General features: G+C 41.1%; 1 protein-coding gene across 1 annotated transcript in view; it reads left to right on the forward strand.

Moving 5' to 3' along the window:
* The window catches only part of Lekr1 (leucine, glutamate and lysine rich 1), a 175,612-nt gene that overhangs the window by 131,344 nt on the left and 24,042 nt on the right, over nucleotides 1–20,226 (forward strand). Inside the window, exon 10 of the mRNA XM_055596834.1 lies at nucleotides 18,120–18,213. Within this exon, the coding sequence (XP_055452809.1) occupies nucleotides 18,120–18,213 (94 nt within the window). The remainder of the gene's footprint in view (nucleotides 1–18,119; nucleotides 18,214–20,226) is intronic.

A 20,226-nucleotide genomic window follows, 5' to 3' on the forward strand; every position in this document is an offset into this window, starting at 1 on the left:
CTTCTTCTTCTTCTTCTTCTTCTTCTTCTTCTTCTTCTTCTTCTTCTTCTTCTTCTTCTTCTTCTTCTTCTTCTTCTTCTTCAACACTGGCTTCTTAAAGCATCATTTTTTATAGCCTATTGTCACCATGTAGCTATTCAGCAAACATCTGTTGAATTCAGTATTATCTGCTTTATTCATGAGATGTAATAACTAGTCCAATTCCACTTTGATGTCATTATCAGAGTACAACATTACCAAACGAAAGAATCGATACTATCTTTAATAATATAACAAACTGTTTCTCCCCAGACTCACCGTTCTTCCTGGCTTCCTGTCCATCAACAGCTTTGAGAATTCACTTGCCCAGCTTCTTATGCTATCACACACTTGCTGTTTTTAATGGAGGCAGGAGCTGTGGCAAAATCAAAATTATCTCTTTGATTGACAATGTGAAGACATCTCTAAAAGAACAACTTGTGAAATAGGACTTAAAGCTGTTGTTTTGGCATTCTGCTTTGACGTTTGTTTGCAGTTTCATTTTTAACTATAATTAAGGGAATCTAAAATTTTGCATTTATATAAGAAATTAGAGTCTCATTTTTTCCCCCTTGGGGCTGAGAATTTAAAAGTTAGCTTTTAAAATAAATACCCTTAATTGCAAGTATATCCTAATTTGCCTATTGTGTCAACTCTGAAAATGCTAATTTTAAAAAATCTGGTGAGATTGCAGGGTAGAGTGTTAGAGCTAGCAAGCCACAGTTCTCTTTGAGACGCCTTCAGAAGAAAGACAGCAAAGACAGAAAGCCCTGCAGTGTCTCAAACTTGCACTAGCTTGGCCACTTGTGAATCACATCAACTCAATCACTTACTCTGGCTTCATGTCTTCTAACAATGGGAGGATTGTATGAACAGATTTCTAAGGATTGATAAGAGCCTTTGCACCCCCAGACACAGAGCAGCCCCTGACACACAGCAGGCACTCTCTATGTATCTGCTAGCTGGGTAAGAATGTTTTCCCTCCTCATCAAACCGCTGGTCACAGGAATTGAAACTGAGAAGCCCCACATTTTCTGGGGCTTCTGACTTTATTGAAAATAAGAACTGGGATACAGTGGCTGTTCAGGATTCTGATGGAAATCTCCTTTATTTGATTCTTAGTAAAACTCAGATTTAGGACTTAAATCTATGGCATTTCCCATAATCCCAAAACATCAAGATCTCTGAAACCAGCTCTAAAGAAGTCCAAAAATCTACATGGATATAGCTTTAGCTTTTTAAAACATGGTTAAACCTTTATAATTAATGTTTTTATCTTTCCTAATTTATCTAGAATTATCCTCCTGTATGAAATTCTTAATTTTACACAAGAATGCTTTCTTTTATCACCGTGTTATAATCTCAATGTTCAAGTCCTTCCGTGGGTATACTGCCTGAGTGTGGTTTTCATTTAGGAATCAGGATTAATCATCACTATATACATTAGTCATTGTAAATTCTAGTCAAGACTGGTGATTATAACTCCATGCATAGGCATTCTCTCTGCCTTGTTCCATTAAAGACTTCTTAGAGCCAGGAACAGAGGCTCAGCAAGCAATCAAAGAAAGGTCCTTGCTCTGGTAACTACAGATCTAAACAAAATTTCCCTCACAGTTATAAATTCATAGGATAACAGTTACTTAACTCCTTGGACTTTGTGGAAATGTCCTATCATAGTTCATAATTCTTGGTAAATTTCGTGAATTATGTTCACATGTTTAACCTACTTTGAGCCTGGACCTCCTATATTTCAGCTGCTATAGTCTACTGGACCGGAAGTTTTTGTTCTAAAGAGCAGTGCTTTGTGCATGAGGAGGAGACTGAGTAAGGAATATATTCTACATTTCATGGTGTCATAACAAAAACTGTCTTGAGGGAAACTGGAATTCAGACATCTCAGATAGTCAGTATAAACTGATGAAATGACTGTTTCATGGCATGAAGAAGAGAAAGGATTTGTTGTAGATTTAGAGAGATAAAGAGAGAGAACAGCCAGAAGCATCTGGAAGAATCCAGAGCAGAGAAAGTAAACTGAACATCATCCGCGGAGTGGACCTAGCTATGAAAGAAGTAGGAAATGGGGGGTGGGGCAAGGAACTAGGGAGAGCAAGGGCAAGACAGAGAAAACTGAGAGAGGCAAGAGACAGGGCATAACGGAAACAACTGGGTTATAAGAAGACTGACTTGCTATGGGAGGGGAAACCTGTAAGCAGCGTTTAGGGTAGGGAAGGAGGTGAGAAGAGCCAGGATGCCAGCTCTCATGGACTTCGAAATGTAGAACAGCTACTTGTGATACTTGTGACGCTGGGGGGTCTGGTGGGCAGCGTGGGCTTTGGTGTGGGAGTAGGCATCATAGGTAGCCCATATGTCCCTTCTGCCTTTTGGAATTTGGGCAAGTTTCCTTTGGACTTGACAAGAACCATCTGCTTTGAAGCAAAGGTAACCTCTAGGTTTACTCAAGGGCACCTTCTAGAAATGTTCACTGGAATTGGTTCAAAAAGAAAACCTGATTTAAGAAAAAACTAAGGGTGCTGGAGAGATGACTCAGCAGTTAGGAACACCTCATATTCTCTCTGTGCCAGTATCCATGGCACAACCAGTTCACAACCACCTGTAACTTCAGCTCTAGGGCATCCTGTACCTTCTTTTAAGCCTCTGCAGGCACTGGTACTCAAGTATACAAATCTACACACAGACACACATGTCCACATAAATAAAAATAAAATAATAGTTTTGAAAAGTGAATCCGAAACAAGAATAGAGAAAAAAGAAATTGTACCAGATTGCCAGGACTCTTCCATCAGTCCCCTTTTAATGAACACATGGACAGCCGTATCTATTCTATGATGCTGAACTTTTTGATAATCAGTGCCATTTTAACTGAAGTGCTTCTTTATTTCTTTTGATAGCTGCTCATTTTCTTTTTTTTTTTTAAATCTTTTATTTATTTTTTATTAATTACACTTTATTCATTTTGTATCCCCCCATAAGCCCCTCCCTCCTCCCCTGCCAATCCCACCCTCCCTCCCCTTTCTGCATGCATGCCACTCCCCAAGTCCACTGATAGGGGAGGTCCTCCTCTCCTTCTTTCTGATCTTAGTCTATCAGTTCTCATCAAAAGTGGCTGCATTGTCCTCTACTGTGGCCTGGTAAGGCTGCTCCCCCCCAGGGGGAAGTGATCAAAGAGCAGGCCAATCAGATTATGTCAGAGGCAGTCCCTCTTCCCATTACTATGTAACCCACTTGGACACTGAACTGCCATGGGCTACACCTGTGCAGGGGTTCCAGGTCATCTCCACAAATAGTCCTTGGTTGGAGTAGGAGTCTCTGGGAAGTTCCCTGTGTTCAAATTATCTTGTTCTGTTGCTCTGCTTGTGGAGTTCCCTCCAGCTCTTACTATTTCCCACTTCTTACATAAAATTCCATTCACTCTGCCCATCAGTTGGCCATCAGGCTCAGCATCTGCTTTGACATCCCCATCCTGAAAGGCAAAGAGGATGGACATCAGAAGAAAACGAAAATAGGAAACAACCTCGGAACCCGCTACAGAGGGCCTCTGAAAGCCAGAAGAAAACAGGAAACAACCTTGAAACCTGCCACAGAGGGCCTCTGAAAGCTTCTGCAGTATAGGCTGCTCATTTTCTTGATCAAATTTGCTATAATGTGATTCTAGGATCAAACCTAGTTGAATGATATTATTAAAAATTAGACCAGTGTATTAAACAAGTATTGTTGGTATGGTAACAACCACATATTTAGTGGCTAAAAAAAACCATATAAACATGTTATCTTACAGTTCTTCTGTCTTATTAGAAGTTCAAATGACTTCACCATAATTAAAAACATGTTCATCAGAGAACTAGGAAGAGACTTAGAAGACAAGCCATAGCTTGGGGTATTATATTTGCAAAAGATATATCTAATAAAGGATTTGTTTCCAGAATACAAAAAAATATTAGAAACTCAGTTTTAAGAACATAAACAACCTACTAAAATCTGAGAAAAAGATTTGTGCAGACATTTTACTAAACAAGACTAGTCAGCACACAAAGAAATATAATATTTCATGCCTATGTATTTAACAAAGAAAAATGAAACATACAAACATACATAGCTACAGTGGCTTCATTTGTAATTGTCAAAGTCTATGGATCAGTCTAACTATTCATCAACAGATAAAAAGAGAACAAATTATGGTTGCATTTGTACAACAGAGTACTACTCAGAATAAAAATAAATGGACGAATTATGCACAGCACAGCATAGATAAATTTAAAAAGGTTTGTACTGAATTAAAGATGCTAGAATAAAAAAAAGCACACCCTATGGTCCCATACATATAGAAAACATAAATATATTCTGAAAATGAAGAATAAAAAACATGCAAACCATAGATTCACTGGAGGTAATACAAGAAAAATTACAAGGTAGGAGGAATGGGGAGATGGCTCAGCAATTAAGAATGCCTATTGCTCTTGCTGAGAACCTAGGTTCAGTTTCCAAAATCCATAAGGTGGTTCACAACCACATATAACTCCATTTCCAGGCCTCCACAGATACCAGGCACATATATGGTACTCAGATTTGCATGCAGACAAACGCTCATACACATAACAATAAAATAAATCAAGGAAAGACGGAGATTACAAAGAAGCGGATCCCAATCAGGACAAAGTATTGAATGCCCTTAATAGCATGGCCAAGCTGGATAATGAAAAAGAAGCACATCACATTCAGAGGGGGAAAGCAGAAACTATGAATAAAACTAGAACCGGAATGTTGTAACTAATAGTTTTTGAGTATTTATTAATTCTACAAGGCTTTACTATGATCTGGCTAGTTCTCCAATAATTGAGACCAAGACCTATTGACTTAGTAAACAGCTTTGAGCAAGTATGATTTAAACTAATTTTCTAAGTTAGTCTAGCCACCTCTGAGCTGCACTCCCCATGTTACTTGCCAATATTAGTCCAGTCTGGGCTGGATCTGCTCCATCAGGCCACTTCCTCGCCATCTTTTTTTTTTTCTTTCTGTTTTCTTCTTCTCTCCGGACCTTTTAGTCCCTACCACAGGGAACCAAAACTCTGCCTACTTCTCTCTGCCCGGTTACAAGCTGTCTAACCTTCTTTATTAACCAATCAGAGACAATTGGGGAGCAAGGTTTATACAACAAAGACTGGTATACTTGAGAGAATGCACTCATTTGGACTACAGCTAGATCTTGGGGGCCAGAATTTTAGTATTTGTTTACATAGCACCAGACCTACCCCAGAACTACTACTAGGAGAAACCATCACAGTTGAACCAAGAAATGTTTTTCAGTCCAGGGATTTCAGAGTTGGGAAGTGTTCTGCGGAGCCAGGTGAGCACTCCTAAGTGGCCAGTGTGCCTCCCACTCTAGTAGAGGGCTGTGGTCAGGTGACTTACAGAGTGCCTCCCACTATAGTAATGCTCCCACTATAGATATGCTAGTTACACCCAATCCTTTCTGTACTTGGTCACTTGACATTGAAATGTGAACAGAAGTTTTCAAATATCTGTGTTGATCATTTTTCTTTTTTGTCTGCTGTAAAAAGCACCATCCTCAGGTAAAACTTGCTCCTAAGGTGGGATACTGAAGTCATACCTGTGGAGGCAAACAGCAGATGGCACATTCTGTGAGCAAAAAAACAAGCATTTGTATTGTATGACATGAAGTTTCAGGTGTAAGGCTTGAGATATTATTTCAATAAAACAGCAGTCAGGTGTGAAGCTGGGTACATGAGTCATACTCAAATTTATATGAGCTGCAGATAAAATTTAGGAGTTGGCAGCACCTGAATCAAACTCTGAAGCAGAGAAATGTCCAGGAGGAGCACCACAGTCCAAGGTGGGTGCTGGAACCCCACCTTGCTATCCAGAACCTCTTCATTTTGCTTTATTTCCTCTGCTCCAGCCTAAAGATGGCTGTGCAAACAAGCCAGTGTGTCTTCCCCATGACCAAAGAAGACTTTCCTTTTCAGTTCTCTGGACTTTAAACAGCACAGCTGCAGTGACTAATTTGCCCGTGTCCAGGATTAGATGGTGCTGCTGTGTTCAGACAGAACAGTGCTGCCCTCTACTCAGGAGACCATTGCAGTACCTTGGTCGTGGCCTGGGATTCTCTTCATCCCACCAAATTATTCTCCTTTGTGCTTTGGCTTTACCAATGATTATTGTCCTAAGTTCCTAATAGCTATGTAGAAGGCTTATGTAAGGATGAAGACGTCCAACCCAATGGACATCCTCATCTCAGGACAGAGAACCTTCCTGTCAGCTTTGAAGTCCCCTGTGCTTCTTCTTCCTAGACCCATCCAGTCTTTCTTTTTGCCGTGGTAATCTTCAACCTGAAGTTTGCCTTCTCAACAAATGAGGATAAAAAGAAACACCCTCAAACTAATAAAGAACATCTTCGAACTAGAAGCCTGTATGTTCCTGCTTCTCTATAATTTTTATCAGTTATTCTAGTCCTAAAAAATGTTAGACTTTGAACTCGATTTATCTTCACAGAATTGGATTCCGGGGTTAGGCATACAACTCGGGGGACAGCACTTGCTTAGCATATGTGGAATCCTGATGCCCAGTGCACACCCCAAACTCATCCTGTCTGCTTTGTTCTATAATTTGTTCTTTGTGCTTAGGGTTCAGTTCCACAGGTTTGTACACAGGTTATAAAGGACTCTCCGTTTCTTGATTTGTATTGTAGCCTGAGGAACACCACCATTTATCTAGTCTGCTTCAGCAGAAATTTTATTATTGTTTAGTTCTAAGTATATCTAAATACTAATCATGATTTTTAGTTTGACCTGTAGCTTATTTAAAAACATTAAATTTTTTTCAAATATATAGAGGTATATTACTTATACCTTGTAACTGATATTTGTTTTCACAGAATGTAGACCATATCTTATCAGGAATATAATTCAAGGTATATACTTTTTTGTAAGTTAGTTGCCACATTAATGACAAAATAAATAGAGGAAATAAAATTTAATAATATATTTTATTTAACCTAATAGATCTACAACACACATCCTCAATTGAATGTGTAATCTTTTGCAGACAATGAACACGAGTTATGAAAGAGGATATAAAGCTAATTATTTTTCTAGTTATAATTCTGTCATGGACTTTTAAGTTTTGGTGGTGGGTAAGTGCATAAAAATGTTATATGGTGACAGTATAAAATCCAGTGTGACAATCTGCTTTTCCCAATGCTAGCTTCAGCAGTAGAAAAGTTCATTGAGTTGTACAGTCTTTGGGTGGGTCTGGTTAATTTTAGTGTGTGGGGTTTTTTTTTTCCTATTTTTTTATAATGTTTAAAATAAAAAATACACAGACTTTAAAAGTAGTTGTGGATATTTTAGATTATTGATCTAAACGTTCAAGTCTGGCATGTCTGTCACGCATCTCAGTTTGTATTAACCATATTTGAGGGTCTAGTACCGCGTGATACTAGACAGTGCAGGTTATAGTAAAACGGTTGCTTAAGATATTTTTTAATGTGATGCAATTTATTTTCTGACCTCGTATATAGTCAGTTTCATATGAACTAGAAAATAATTACGTGTTTTGCTACAACTTGCATACAAGGGTTCTACATACTAACTTCAAGTAAACCTTATTGTTTGCATTCAGGCTTCTCTCTTTTTTCTTTATTATTTTTTATATTAATTATAGTTTATTTACTTTGTATCCAAGCTATAGCCCCCTCCCTCATTTCCTCCCAATTCCCACCCTCTCTCCCTTATCTCCTTCCTGCCCCTCTCTAATTCCACTGATGGGGGAGGTCCTCCTAAGGGAGGTCCTTTCTGTCTAATTCTAGCTTATCAAATCTCTTCAGGGCCGGCTACAATGTCCTCTTCTGTGGCTTAGCAATGCTGCTTCTCCCTCGGGGGTGGGGGGTGTCAAAGAGGCAGACATTGAGTTCATTTCTGAGACAGTCCCTGTTCCTCTAACTAGGGTTCCCACTTGGATACTGAGCTGTGATGGGCTATATCTGGGCAGGGGTTCTAAGTTATATCCATTCATGGTCCTTGATTGGAGTATCAATCTCAGAAAAGACCCCTGGGCCCAGATATATTTGGTCCTTGTGGAGCTCCTGTCCTCCAGGTCATACTAACTCCCCTTCTTTCATATGATTCCCTGCACTCTGCCCAAGGTTTGGTTATGAGTCGCAGACATTTGTTCAACCATGTTTGTAGCAGCTTTATTTGTAATAGCCAGAACCTGGAAACAACCCAGATGCCCCTCAGTTGAGGAATGGATACAGAAATTATGGTACTTTTACACAATGGAATACTACTCAGCAATTAAAAACAAGGAAATCATATACTTTGCAGGCAAATGGTGGGACCTAGAAAAGATCATCCTGAGTGAGGTATCCCAGAAGCAGAAAGACACACATGGTATATACTCACTTATAAGTGGGTACTACACCTATAAGATAGGATAAACATACTAAAATCTGTACACCTAAAGAAGATAGACAAGAAAGAGGTCCAGGGGTAACATGATCAGTCCTCACTTAGAAAGACAAATGGATGGACATTAGAAATAGGAGAAAACAAGTAACAGGACAGGAGCCTACCCAGAGGGCCCCTGAAAGACTCTTCCTAGCAGGCTTCTCTCTTTACCACATTATCTCTCCTTGCTACATTACAACCCCTGGAGTGTCACTCCTATTGCAGTCTACAATTGTGCAATGTGTGTTTCCATGGCCATCTGTAGGGATCCTGAAACATTTTTTTTTTAAATAACTAAGGGAGCTGTGTTGACTTTGACCACAGTTGTATGGATCTGACAGTTTTGCTTTAGAGCTATGCCAGTTTCTTTATTTTAAAGTTATTAAGTTGCTGCATCTAAGTTTAAGATACTCAAAGTAAAATTAACTCATTATCATTTCAGCCCCCAAATAATTACTTTAGTTCTAAAAGTCTGCTTGCCTGATGACACTGTTTACATTCTTCCTTTAATATGTAGCTTTTAAGTGTTTTCCACACTAACATATCTATCTTTAGCCATCCTTGTTTTAGGCCTTTTGTATGAAGAACACAGAACTACAGTTGCTCGTTAAGTTTGCTTGTATTGCTTTCTCTCTCCTTTTGCCTTTTTGTTATCATTATTCTAATTTTTCTATTCACCCTCCTTTTCTGCTCCTTATAGGCTTTTGGGGGAGAGGATTGTTGGAGTTTTGTGTATTTTCCTGATACTTTTTTTTTTCACTAGCGGTATATTCCATTTCTATTATGTTAGCTGTTACTATTGAAATTCTATCATATGTATTTAATGAGGTCTAAAATTAATATCTTGAATTTATTTCAAACAATATAAAGACCAAGGCACACTTGAGTGCTGATATCCTCTTGACACAGCCTGTATTTTTTTTCCAGTTTGCTAGAATTTTTTAGTTAGCCCCTCTGGTTGCACATAACCAAAATTACTTTATATAGAAATATTAACTTACACATACTATATGCCAGCCTGTTACATAACTTTCAGGGCATAGTACAAAATAAAAATGTATTTATAAACAGAACGGTTTTTCCTGTGAGAGTCTGCCCTCTTACAGTCTGTGAGAGTCTATGAGGTGGGTTTGTTTTTCTTTAGTGTTATACTCCCTCAGACATGGCACTACCAGAGTATAAGAACAGGCTCTGAATGGTAGGGTAGCCAAGTGCAAACCCTGCACCCACCTGAAGCAGAGGGTGGCAGCTTGGGGGTGAAGACGGAGAGTACGGGAAGCTGGCAAGGGCTAGACTGGGTTGGAGTTGAGGCTCCAAGACTAAACACGTGCTTAGTTAGCCCGTTGTCTTAGTTAGGGTTTCTGAGGCTGTGAAGAGACACCATGACCATGACAGCTCTTATAAAGGAAAACATTTCATTGGTGCTGGCTTATAGGTCAGAAATTTAGTCCATTATTGTCATGGTGAGAAGCATGGCGGGAAGTTTGATAGCATGCAGACTGGCATAGTCCTGGAGAAGTAGCTGAGTGTTCAACATCTTTTGTTTTCACGGTCTAAGCATGGCTGTCCTGTAAACCAGGCTGGCCTTGAACTCAGAGATTGGCTTGCCTCTGTCTCCAGAGTATTGAGATTAAAGGCATGTATCACCATACTGTTCTTTAACTCCTTTTCGAAAGTTGGAAGTTTAGCTGGTTGGGGTCTTGCCCTGAGGTCACTACTCCCTTTATTTCAGACTTTTGTTTAATCTGTTTATCTCCTTGAACACAGGACTTAGTTCCATTCCACTTCCTGGTGCCTCTCTTCTCCATTTTATATTTTTCCTTGTTGAGCTTGCTCCTTTTCATTATAAATCTTCCTAAGAGTAAAGTTATATATGTGGTTACATGACAGAATCAGTACTAGGCTGTTTTGAGATTTCCTCTGCCTAAGGAATTAGCCTCAGGCAGATTTTTCAGACAAGCCACATTGTTAGCCAAAACATTATAACAGTCTCTAAGCCACATACAAATATTTTTCTTCTCTGAAACCTCTTGAGCCGGGCCCCACTGTTCAAATAGCCCGCAACACCACTCTCTTCCACACTCCTACCATTGTGACCCAGGAAGCTTCACTTAAAGTGCTCAACTGCTTTTCTAGTCCAAAGTCCCAAAGTCCACATTCCTCAAAACAGAAGCATGGTCAGGCCTATCACAGCAGTACCCCACTCTTGGTACAAACTTCTGTCTTAGGGTTTCTATTGCTGTGAAGAAACACCATGACCATGACAGCTCTTATAAAGGAAAACATTTAATTGGGGCTGGCTTACAGTTTCAGAGGTTTAGTCCATTTTAGTCATGGCAGGAGACTTGGTATGCAGGCAGACATGGTTCTGAGAGGGAGCTGAGAGTTCTATGTCTTGATCCCTAGGCAGGAGAAGGAGACTGCCACACTAGGCCTAGCTTGAGCATATATGAGCCCTCAAAGCCAGCCCCCTCAGGGACACACTCCCTCCAACAAGGCCACACCTCCTATGGCCCTGTGGGGGCTATTTTCATTCAAACACATGTCTCAACACAAGTTCAAAATTTTAAATTCTTAAAAATTTCAGGATGGTGACCTAAAAGTGTTTTTTTAAAAAAAAAAAAAAAATGGGGCTTTTGGCATTAGAAAGGACAGAGAAAATGCATGGTAGACTGAGAATACAGTCTATGGAGAACTTGCTGCTGAAGTGTGCAAAAATTATTTAAAATATAATTACATCATTGCTCCTTCCTATCCACCCTGTGTCCCCTCTTCCTCCCAAATGTATACCCTCCTCCTCTTTAACCATTCTTACTACATAAACATATAAACAAACATATAAATCAACTTCCTGAGTCTGTTCAGAATTGTCTATGTGCATGTTTCTAGGGCTGACTGCTTGGTACTGGATAATGATTTAGAGGACTTACACTAATTCTCTCTCCCAGCAGTTGTTAAATGCTCGCAGCTCTTCATAAAGGAGTGGGACCTTATGAGATCATCCCCTCCAATCAGTTGGGTTGTCAACCGATACTGGAATTGTCCAAGTTCCATTTAGTCAATATGAGTGTAGCTTCCCTATTATAACCAGAAGGCACAATCTCACAACAGGCTTCCTGGTCCTCTGGTCCTTACCATCTTTCTGTCTTCTAACATATTCCCTGCACCCTTGGTTCAGGAATTGTGCTATAGTTGTACCAGTTGTGGCTGAGTAGCCCACAGTCTCTGCATTTTTGACTAGTTGTTTTCTGTAATGGTCCCCTTCTGCTTCAGAAAGAATCTTCTTTGATGAGTAAGAGTTACACCTATCCGTGGACATAAGGATAGACTAAATGAAGCTAGGAATTAAACAGTTTAAGAGAGTGAAAGTAGAAAGGGAGGGAGGAGGGATAAACAATGCTTAGGATGCTTGAAAATATACTTATCTAAAGCCACATACAATGCATATATGCGAATGCACATATATGTCGTTTAAGTGAAGTTAAAGCCCTTGGGGTGATAATACTCCTCTCAAGAGCCATAGATTGTCTAATAACCTCCCTGCCACCACTGCACCAGGCATGAGAAGCCTTATTTCAAGATGTTGACCAGAAGACTCCAAGAGGGCCCCCAAAACAATATAGGTGGCTGCTGTTGTGCTTGGTTGCCTCACCAGAAACTTGTTGAAGACACCGTGCTCTTTAGACATAGGTCTGGGAGGGCTTGAGCTGGAACTGACCCAAGAGCCTCCTCCCTGAGCACAGTTTCCAAGTACCAGCCACTAAGGGAGGAAAATGATCACAGTCCCACCCAGCCATGGCCCTTATGAACCGTAACAGACGCCAGCACAACACACCATTCCTGAAGGTGCAGTTGTGGTGCTTCTGTGTTGGCAATAGCTAGCGGCTTTCTAACTGAACTCAAGGCCAGCTAAAAAGAGGGAAGCCTTGCCTACTACCATGACCCTAGCCAACTACATCCGGCTAGTGAGACCATGATATTAGAGAGGAATCTACGTACCCTCGTACTCCAACCTGTAATCAGTCATTACTGACCAAGTGTTTTCACCTCTCGCAATTTCCAGCCTCTGGTAACCACTCCTCTATCCTTAAACTTGATGAGACCAATTCTTTGTAATCCACCTATGAGTGAGATTGTGCAGCATTTGCTGGTCTTTCTTCACTTAACACAATGTTCTCCGGTTCTGACCACATTGTCACAAATGGCAAGAGTTCATTCTTTGTAATTGACACATAGTATTCCATTGTGTTTTGCTGAACTGAGTGCATTCACAGGATGGATACCAGCTTCTTTCCATTTCTTGGCTATTGCTGCAGTGCACGTGGGAGTGCAGATGTCTCTCTGACATGCTGATTCCCAACCCCCACCCCTTGGATATATACCCAGCAGTGATCTTGCTGGACCATATGGTAGTTCTATTTTTAGTCTTTTAAGGATCTTTCATCTTGTTCTCCAAAATGACTACACTAATTTACATTCCCAACAACAGAGAGAAAGGACTCCCTTTTCTCCTTATCACCATTTCTGGTTTTACGATAGACATTCTTTGTGGGATAAAATGATATAGTTCACATAAGCTTTGATTTGCACATGCTGGTGATTAGTGGTACTGAGCATTTTGCACCTACCTGTTGGGGCATTTGCTTGTCTTCTTTTCAGAAATGTTTACTGTACATTTTTTTTTATCAGGTTTTTGCAGTTAGTTGAATCTCTTGTATTTGTATGTTGACCCCTTCTCAGATGTGTGTTTTACCAGTATGGCCTCCCAAGATGTGGGTTGCTTCTTCAGCCTATGGCTGCTTCCTTTGCCCTGCAGAAGGTTTTTGCTGGGTCATGATCCCAATTGTCAATTTTTGCTCTTGTTTACTGTCATTTTCAGGTCTTGTCCAAAAACACCTCGCCCAATAGATGTCCTAGTTTCCTCCATATCTTTTCTAGCACCTTCATTTTTCCAGCTCTTACCTTTGAGCCTTTAATCCATTTTCGGTTGGATTTTGCAACTGCTTAGTTAAGGAGTCTAGTTCCATTTTTCTGTCTGCTCAACTGTTCAGCCACCGTTGAAGCGACCGTCCTTCCTCCCCGCATGTTGCCAGTGCTCGTAGGAAGTCAGCTGGCTACAGAGTGGATCCACGCGCACATTCTCTGACCTGTTACAATGGTGGAGGTATCTGCCGCTGTCGGTTTCATGCTGTTTGATTATTACAACTTGGCAGTTGATTTTGAAATTATTTAGCATAATTCCTTTTGCTATTTTCTTTGCTAAACGCTGCTTTGTCATTAATGCTTTTGTAGGGATAGATGTGTGTGTATCTGTGTCTGTGGTGTGTGTGTGCATTTGTGTATGTGTGCACATGGACACATGCACACATGCATGTAATCCTAGGGAACGTCTAAGGTTGTTTCCCCTGGTTCCCTGAAGATAGGTGAGGATTATGAGGAGTCTATAGGCAACTTTTGGCAATGTGTACATTTTAACAGTATTGATTAATCCAATCTACAAACACACAGAGTGTATTTCAATTCATTGTGTATTCTCTTTAATTTTTAATTCAGTTTTATATAATTTTGTTGTAGAGATCTTTTGCCCTTTTGGTTAGATGTGCTACAGTGCATTTTACTTTTTATAGTTTCTGAAAAATGGAATTACTTTCTTGGTTTCTATTTTAGATAATTTGTTATTGGTATTAGTATTTAACAACACTAATTTTTACATTTTGTGTCCTGCAACTAAATTTGTGTATTAATCTCTATTGGAGTTTGGTAGAGTCTAAGTTTTTCTATATATAAGACCATGTTGTCCGCAAATAGCAACAACTTGACATCCTCTTTTCCAGTTCAGATGCCTTTATTTCTTTCCTTTGCTTGATTGTGCTGCCTAGGGCTTTCAGCACTATGTTGAATATCAACTGATGGCTTTGCTCTGGATAGTATGAGAGAATGCCTTCAGCTTTTTTTTCACACAGTCCAAGATTAGATGTAGCTTGTTATCTTTACCGATATTATGTTGAAGTGTATGTATGCTCCTTCTATGCCTGACTTACCTGACTTGTTCGGTGTTGAGTGCTGAATTTTGATAAAGGCATTTTTAATGAATTGAGATGATCAAATATCTTTTGTCCATTTTGATGGTGTGGTTATTTTGCTTATTGATGTACATGTTTACCTATTATGAATAATGATAATAATTTTTTAAATTTTCACTAATGTTATTTTGAGAATTTTTGTATCTGTGTTCATCAGGGATATTAACCTATTAGAACTGGGGTGTTCTTGTGTGCTTGCAGTAACAGCAGGATAAGGCTGGCATCGTTGGCTGTGTTTGGAGAGAGTCCCTCATATTCGGTTTTGTGAACTCGTTTAGGAAGAGCCTGAAATCAGTTCTTCTTTAAATGTTTGGTAGAATTCAGCAATGCAGTTATCTTGTCCTAGGCTTTTCTTTGGTGGGAGACTTATGTTTTAAATCACAGATTCAGTTTCGTTAGTTGTCATTGCTCTCTTAGGTTTTCTTCTACTTCATGGTTCAGCCTGAGAAAGTGTATGGGTTCAGGAAATTATCCATTTCTGTGTTATCCGTTGTAATGTCTCTTTTCATCTCTGAATTTCTTTTTTCTTTTTAACTTATGGACTCACTATGTAGCCCTGGCTGTCCTGGAACTTGCTGTGTAAACAGGGCTGGCCTCAACCTGCAGAAATCCATCTGCCTCTCCTAGGCTTAAAAGAGCACGCACCCACATCTGGCCATATCTGATTTTTTTAAACTTCTTTCCTATGTGCACATAGGGCGGGAGTGTGCACTAAGCTACAGGCATGCTTGGGGAAGCAGAAGCAGACATGGAATATCATGGAGCTGGAGTTACGGATAGTTGTGAGCCACCTAATGCGGTTTCTTTTTTCCTTGCTAGTTTTTTAAAATCACTTTATAGCCTAATCCCTGCCCCCTCCCCCTCTCCTTCTAGTCCCCCTTCACAGAGTCCTCCCCCATTCTCCCCTCTTCTTCTCAGAAAAGCTCCCCCACCCCCAAGAGGTACCAACCCACCCTAGCTCCTCAAATCACAGCAGGACTAAGTTTATCCTCTCCCACTGAGGCCAGACAAGGCAGCCCAGCTAGGGGGAAGGGATCCAAAGGCAGGCAACAGAGTCAGAGCTAGCCCCTCCTCCCACTGTTAGGGAATCCAAGGATGACCTTGCTGCCCTCTGTTATTTATGTGTAAGAAAGTCTTATGTGTAGGCTGGTCCAGGGCAGCCCATGCAAGCTCTTTGGCTGGCAGTTTTAGTCTCTGTGAGCCCCCAGGGGCCCAATTTAGTTCATTCTATAAGATCTCCTCGTGGTGTCCTTGACCCCTACAACTCCCTCAATCCTTCCTCCCACTCAAACTTCCCAGCTTGGCCTATTGTTTGGCAGTGGGTCTCTGCATCTGTTTCCATAAGATGCTGGATGGAGCCTCTCAGAAGATGGTTATGCTAGGCTTCTGTCTGCAATCATAGCACAGTATCCTTAATAATGTCAGGGGTTGGCTCTCTCTCATGGGGTGGAAAATAAAACATACATCTGAAGTGGAGAAAGGGAGAGAGCTGTGTAGGAGAGGAGGTGGGGAGGTAAGGAGGGTGGGAATCAGGTGTTGGGGGGATGGGGCAGTGGAAAAGGGAGAAGAGGACCTGGAGAGAGAATGGAAATCTGAAATCAGTGGGGAGCATCTCTGGGACAAGGAAGGCTCCCAGAAGTCTATGCAGTAACCCGAACTGAGATTCCTAGTGACAGGGATATGGAGCCTGAAGTTGCCTCCTCCTGTAGCCAGGTGAGACTTCCAGTGGAGGGAGGGGGACACCAACCCACCCACAAAACCTTCGACCCACAGTTTGTCCTGCCTACAGGAAGGAAATGTTGGGATGAAGATGGAACAGAGATTGAGGGAATGGCAAACCAATGACTAGCCCAGCCTCTGAGGGTTTTAAGAGCCAACTCAGGGCCCCTATACGAGCAGTACACATTTTTACTGCTAAGCCATCTACCCAGTCCCCAGCCATTCACATTTTGATCTTTGTATTTGTGCTGATTTGGTTTGTGTCAATTTGACACAAGATCAGCTCATCTGAAAAGAGGGAACCTCAAATGAAAAAAAAATGCATCTATCATATCATGCCTCTAGTCCCACTTGACTCTGCTGTGCATGCCATTCCTTCCACCACTTTTTTTCCAATTCCATGAAACCACTTTTTAAAAGCATCTTTCCATAAGACCTGCTTTTGTTGTTGTTGTTCCAGGGGTGCTGAGCACACTGCATGCTCATCCTCCCCTCAGAGCCTCTCTGGGTCTCTCGGGCTCCCTGGAGCAGCCGTGGCCCTGCAGGTGGCAGTGCCTTGATTAGTGATTGGGGTGTGTGGTGTGTCTCCAGGGCCGGTGTTTCTGCTTGTATAAGGAAGTAAACTGAGAAGTCCATAGGGAGCACATCAGTATGTGCTCCTCCACCGTCTTTGCTTGAGTTCCTGCCTCCAGGTTCCTACCCTGCTTGAGTTCCTGCCTCCAGGTTCCTACCCTGCTTGAGTTCCTGCCTTGGCTTTGCTCAGTGATGGACTGTGATTGGGACATGTAAGTCAAATAAACCTGTTCCTTCACAAGTTACTTTGGCTTATGGTCTTCATCATAGCAACAGAAAGCAAACGATGACTGTATTTTTTATTATCTATTTCATATTCTTATGATCTGAATTTTATTATCACTTTCCTTCTTTTGATTTTTGGTTTGGCTTGTTCTTGCTCGTTAGTTCTTTGAAATGTAGCTGTAAGCTGCATATTTACAGTTTTCTGCTTCTGTCACACAGTTATTGATTTCTCTGAACCTGAGTCTTGACACTGTTTTTGCCCTGTGACATAGCTTTGATGTATGTGTCTCCACTCTTTTGTTTCAGGAAAATTTTAAATGTATTTCTTGATCATTGGTTGTTCAACAATTAGTGATTTAGCATTCATTTGCTTATATTGTATTGAAATTTTTCTTACTGATTTCTAGTTTTATTGCAACATGATTGAAAAAGCTACTTGATATGACTTCAGGGCTTTTAAAAAATCTTGTGTGTGTGGTGGAAAGTGTGTGTGTGTGTGTGTGTGCGCGCACGTGGGCGTGCACGTGCCATTGCACATAGACAAAGAACAACCTCAGGTGTTGAACCTTGCACCTTGTTTGAGGCAGCACCTTCTGTTCGCCTCTGTGGACACCAAGATAGCAGGCTGGAGAGCTTCTGGGGTTCTTGTGTCTCTGCTTCCCATCTTGCTGTCGGAGCTCTGGTATTCACAGAAGCATGCTACTACGCCTGGCTCCATGTGGGGTTCTGAACTTGGCTCCTCACACTTGTATGGAAAGTACTAGACCAACAGAGCATCTCCTCCACCCTTGACTTCAGTTTAAAAAAATAATTGTTGATGCTTGTCTTCTGGCCATCTGCTCTTGCATGGATAGAGCAACAGAAATAACAGGTGACTGGGATTTCAATCCAAAGTGATATCTATGTTGTTAAAGAGAATATTATGGTGCAGAAGAATACCCTCCAGGGACAGGAATTGCAACTTTGGAGGGTTGTGAGGGCTGAGTCCCGACTCATCTGTTGGGTTTGTGGTTTTCAGGGAAATGATGCTGGTTTCTCATCAGAAAAGCATCAGGCAGCTGCAGGAAACCCTGAGACAGAAGCTGCTGAGCGATGATAGCTGGAGGGAGAAGGTAACACTGGCTCTCATCAGCGTGTGTCTTACTTGCTTTTGAAACCCTCTGTCCATCTGCCAGAAGACTATTCCAGATAGATTTCTTTGCTTCTGTGTATACTTTTGAGTCCATGTGGAATTTCCAACTCCAAATATACTTAAGATATAAGTATTTTCCAAAATATTAGACAATGTGGTAGGAAGAAAAAAGGAAAAGAAAAATTACATTTTGAAATCTAGTAATGTTAGAATATTTCTTGGTTCTTATACAGGAAAATGTAAGTTTAATATTTAAATGTTTACTTTTTCCAGCAAGTGTCAGAATCTGCATTTGATTGTATTTGTTAAAGCATAGAATACCCATAATTCTCATTTCTTCGCTTTTAAGAGAAATTATTTTAAATTATTAGTTATGAAATTTTGATCCTTTTACTCTGGTACAGTAATGAACAAACATTTCTCTTTCTCCCACTAAGAACTATTTGCCCTCAGAGCATGAAAAAGATACACTGTGGTCTTTGGCCTTTGCTGTATTTTTCACTATATGTAAATAACAAAGTCACACTTTTTAAGTAGTCCCCACTTTCTCAGCTTGCACAACCCTGCTCACAAACTTCAGCACTCCTCACTGACCCATGGGACCACCCTTCACACTGAGCCTAAGCCCTCCCACCTTTCTTGACTCTAGTGCTGTCTGTACCCAGCACAGGCCTTCTTCCTCAGTTTTATCATTCGTTGCAACAAACTGGGGCTAGTGCTGGCTTTGGAACCCAAGGTCATGAACATGGTGGGCAGAGCACTGCCTGTGAACACGCAGCCCCCAGCACCACTGTTTTCCCAGGTTTACACTTTCTCCAAGGCTGGAGCTTCAGGTGATGCGCCTGTGCTCTTCCTGATTCGTTCAGTTCCTGTCAGATTCTTCTTGGGGATTGGATCCTATTGCCCGTAACCTCAGCCACCTTCAAGCTGAAGCCTCGTGTGTGCTCCCTCAGTGAGCCACCCAGTGCATGGAAACCGCGAATGCAATGTTAATGGCTCTGCCGCATTCCAAATGTGTCCCTTCCATTCCTAGTTCCCAGACCTCCTCAACCAGTACTAAACTGCTATGAATCAACACCTTCTCCCTTGTCCTTAGATGGTCAGACTATCACTATCAGATGACCTCTGGCTAGGGTGTTAACACACCTGTTTACCCATTGCTAAGGCTGGGGCGGGAAGAATCTGACTTTGAGGCCAGCCTGGGTGGGAGAGATGCGGTGTAAGGAAGACAATCACTATTACACAGAGCTGTTCAGAGGTGGGAATAAGGTCTGAGACTATGGGCAGAAGTTGCTGTAAATGCCCAGTCTTTCTTCATATAGTAGACCTTCTCTTGTGTAAGGTTCCCACTTAGAATTTTTCTTGATTCTTGGTCTAATTAATTGGATGGCTCTCTCTTGTTCACTTATTTGCTCCTTATCTTTTGAACGTTTCAATACTCAAACAGATTATCTTCCCAGCATGTACAAGGCCCTCGCTTCCACTCCAGCACCATCCAAACTGTCAACCAACCATTGCAAAACGGAGGCTTGTCTCTTAATGTGCAGATGCTAGGTTAGTTTTGGCACTTTGGCAAAGGCCTGGAAAAGTAGTCTGTGAGGGCCACAGGACTTGAGATGAAAGCAGCTCTTTCATCTCATCTCTTTGAGATGAGAGCAGTTTGTGGATATTTAATATGCTATTCTCTGAATGGCCTATATTTTGACTCAGAAATTGTTATGGCAGAGTTAATGAGGATAGAGTTATGGCCGTCATTTTCTCCAATCCCCGAAGTCTTCCACTTACACTGAATAGAGAGATGAATGCTCCTGCCTACCCTGAGACACTCTCCACACTCACACTGAAGAAGGGTCTTTATGGCTCTGTCTAGTCCTACTCAGAGATCAAGCTAGTGCTAGCCTCTGACATTTAAAAATTCAGTATTCTTGCTTTATACAAAGCTAGCCTGATGGTGAAAAGAATCCTGGGTAATATTGGGTAAGTTCCTCCTAAG

Source organism: Psammomys obesus, unplaced genomic scaffold (genome assembly GCF_907164565.1).
Source record: "Psammomys obesus unplaced genomic scaffold, mPsaObe1.curated_primary_1811, whole genome shotgun sequence".
Lineage (NCBI taxonomy): Eukaryota > Metazoa > Chordata > Mammalia > Rodentia > Muridae > Psammomys > Psammomys obesus.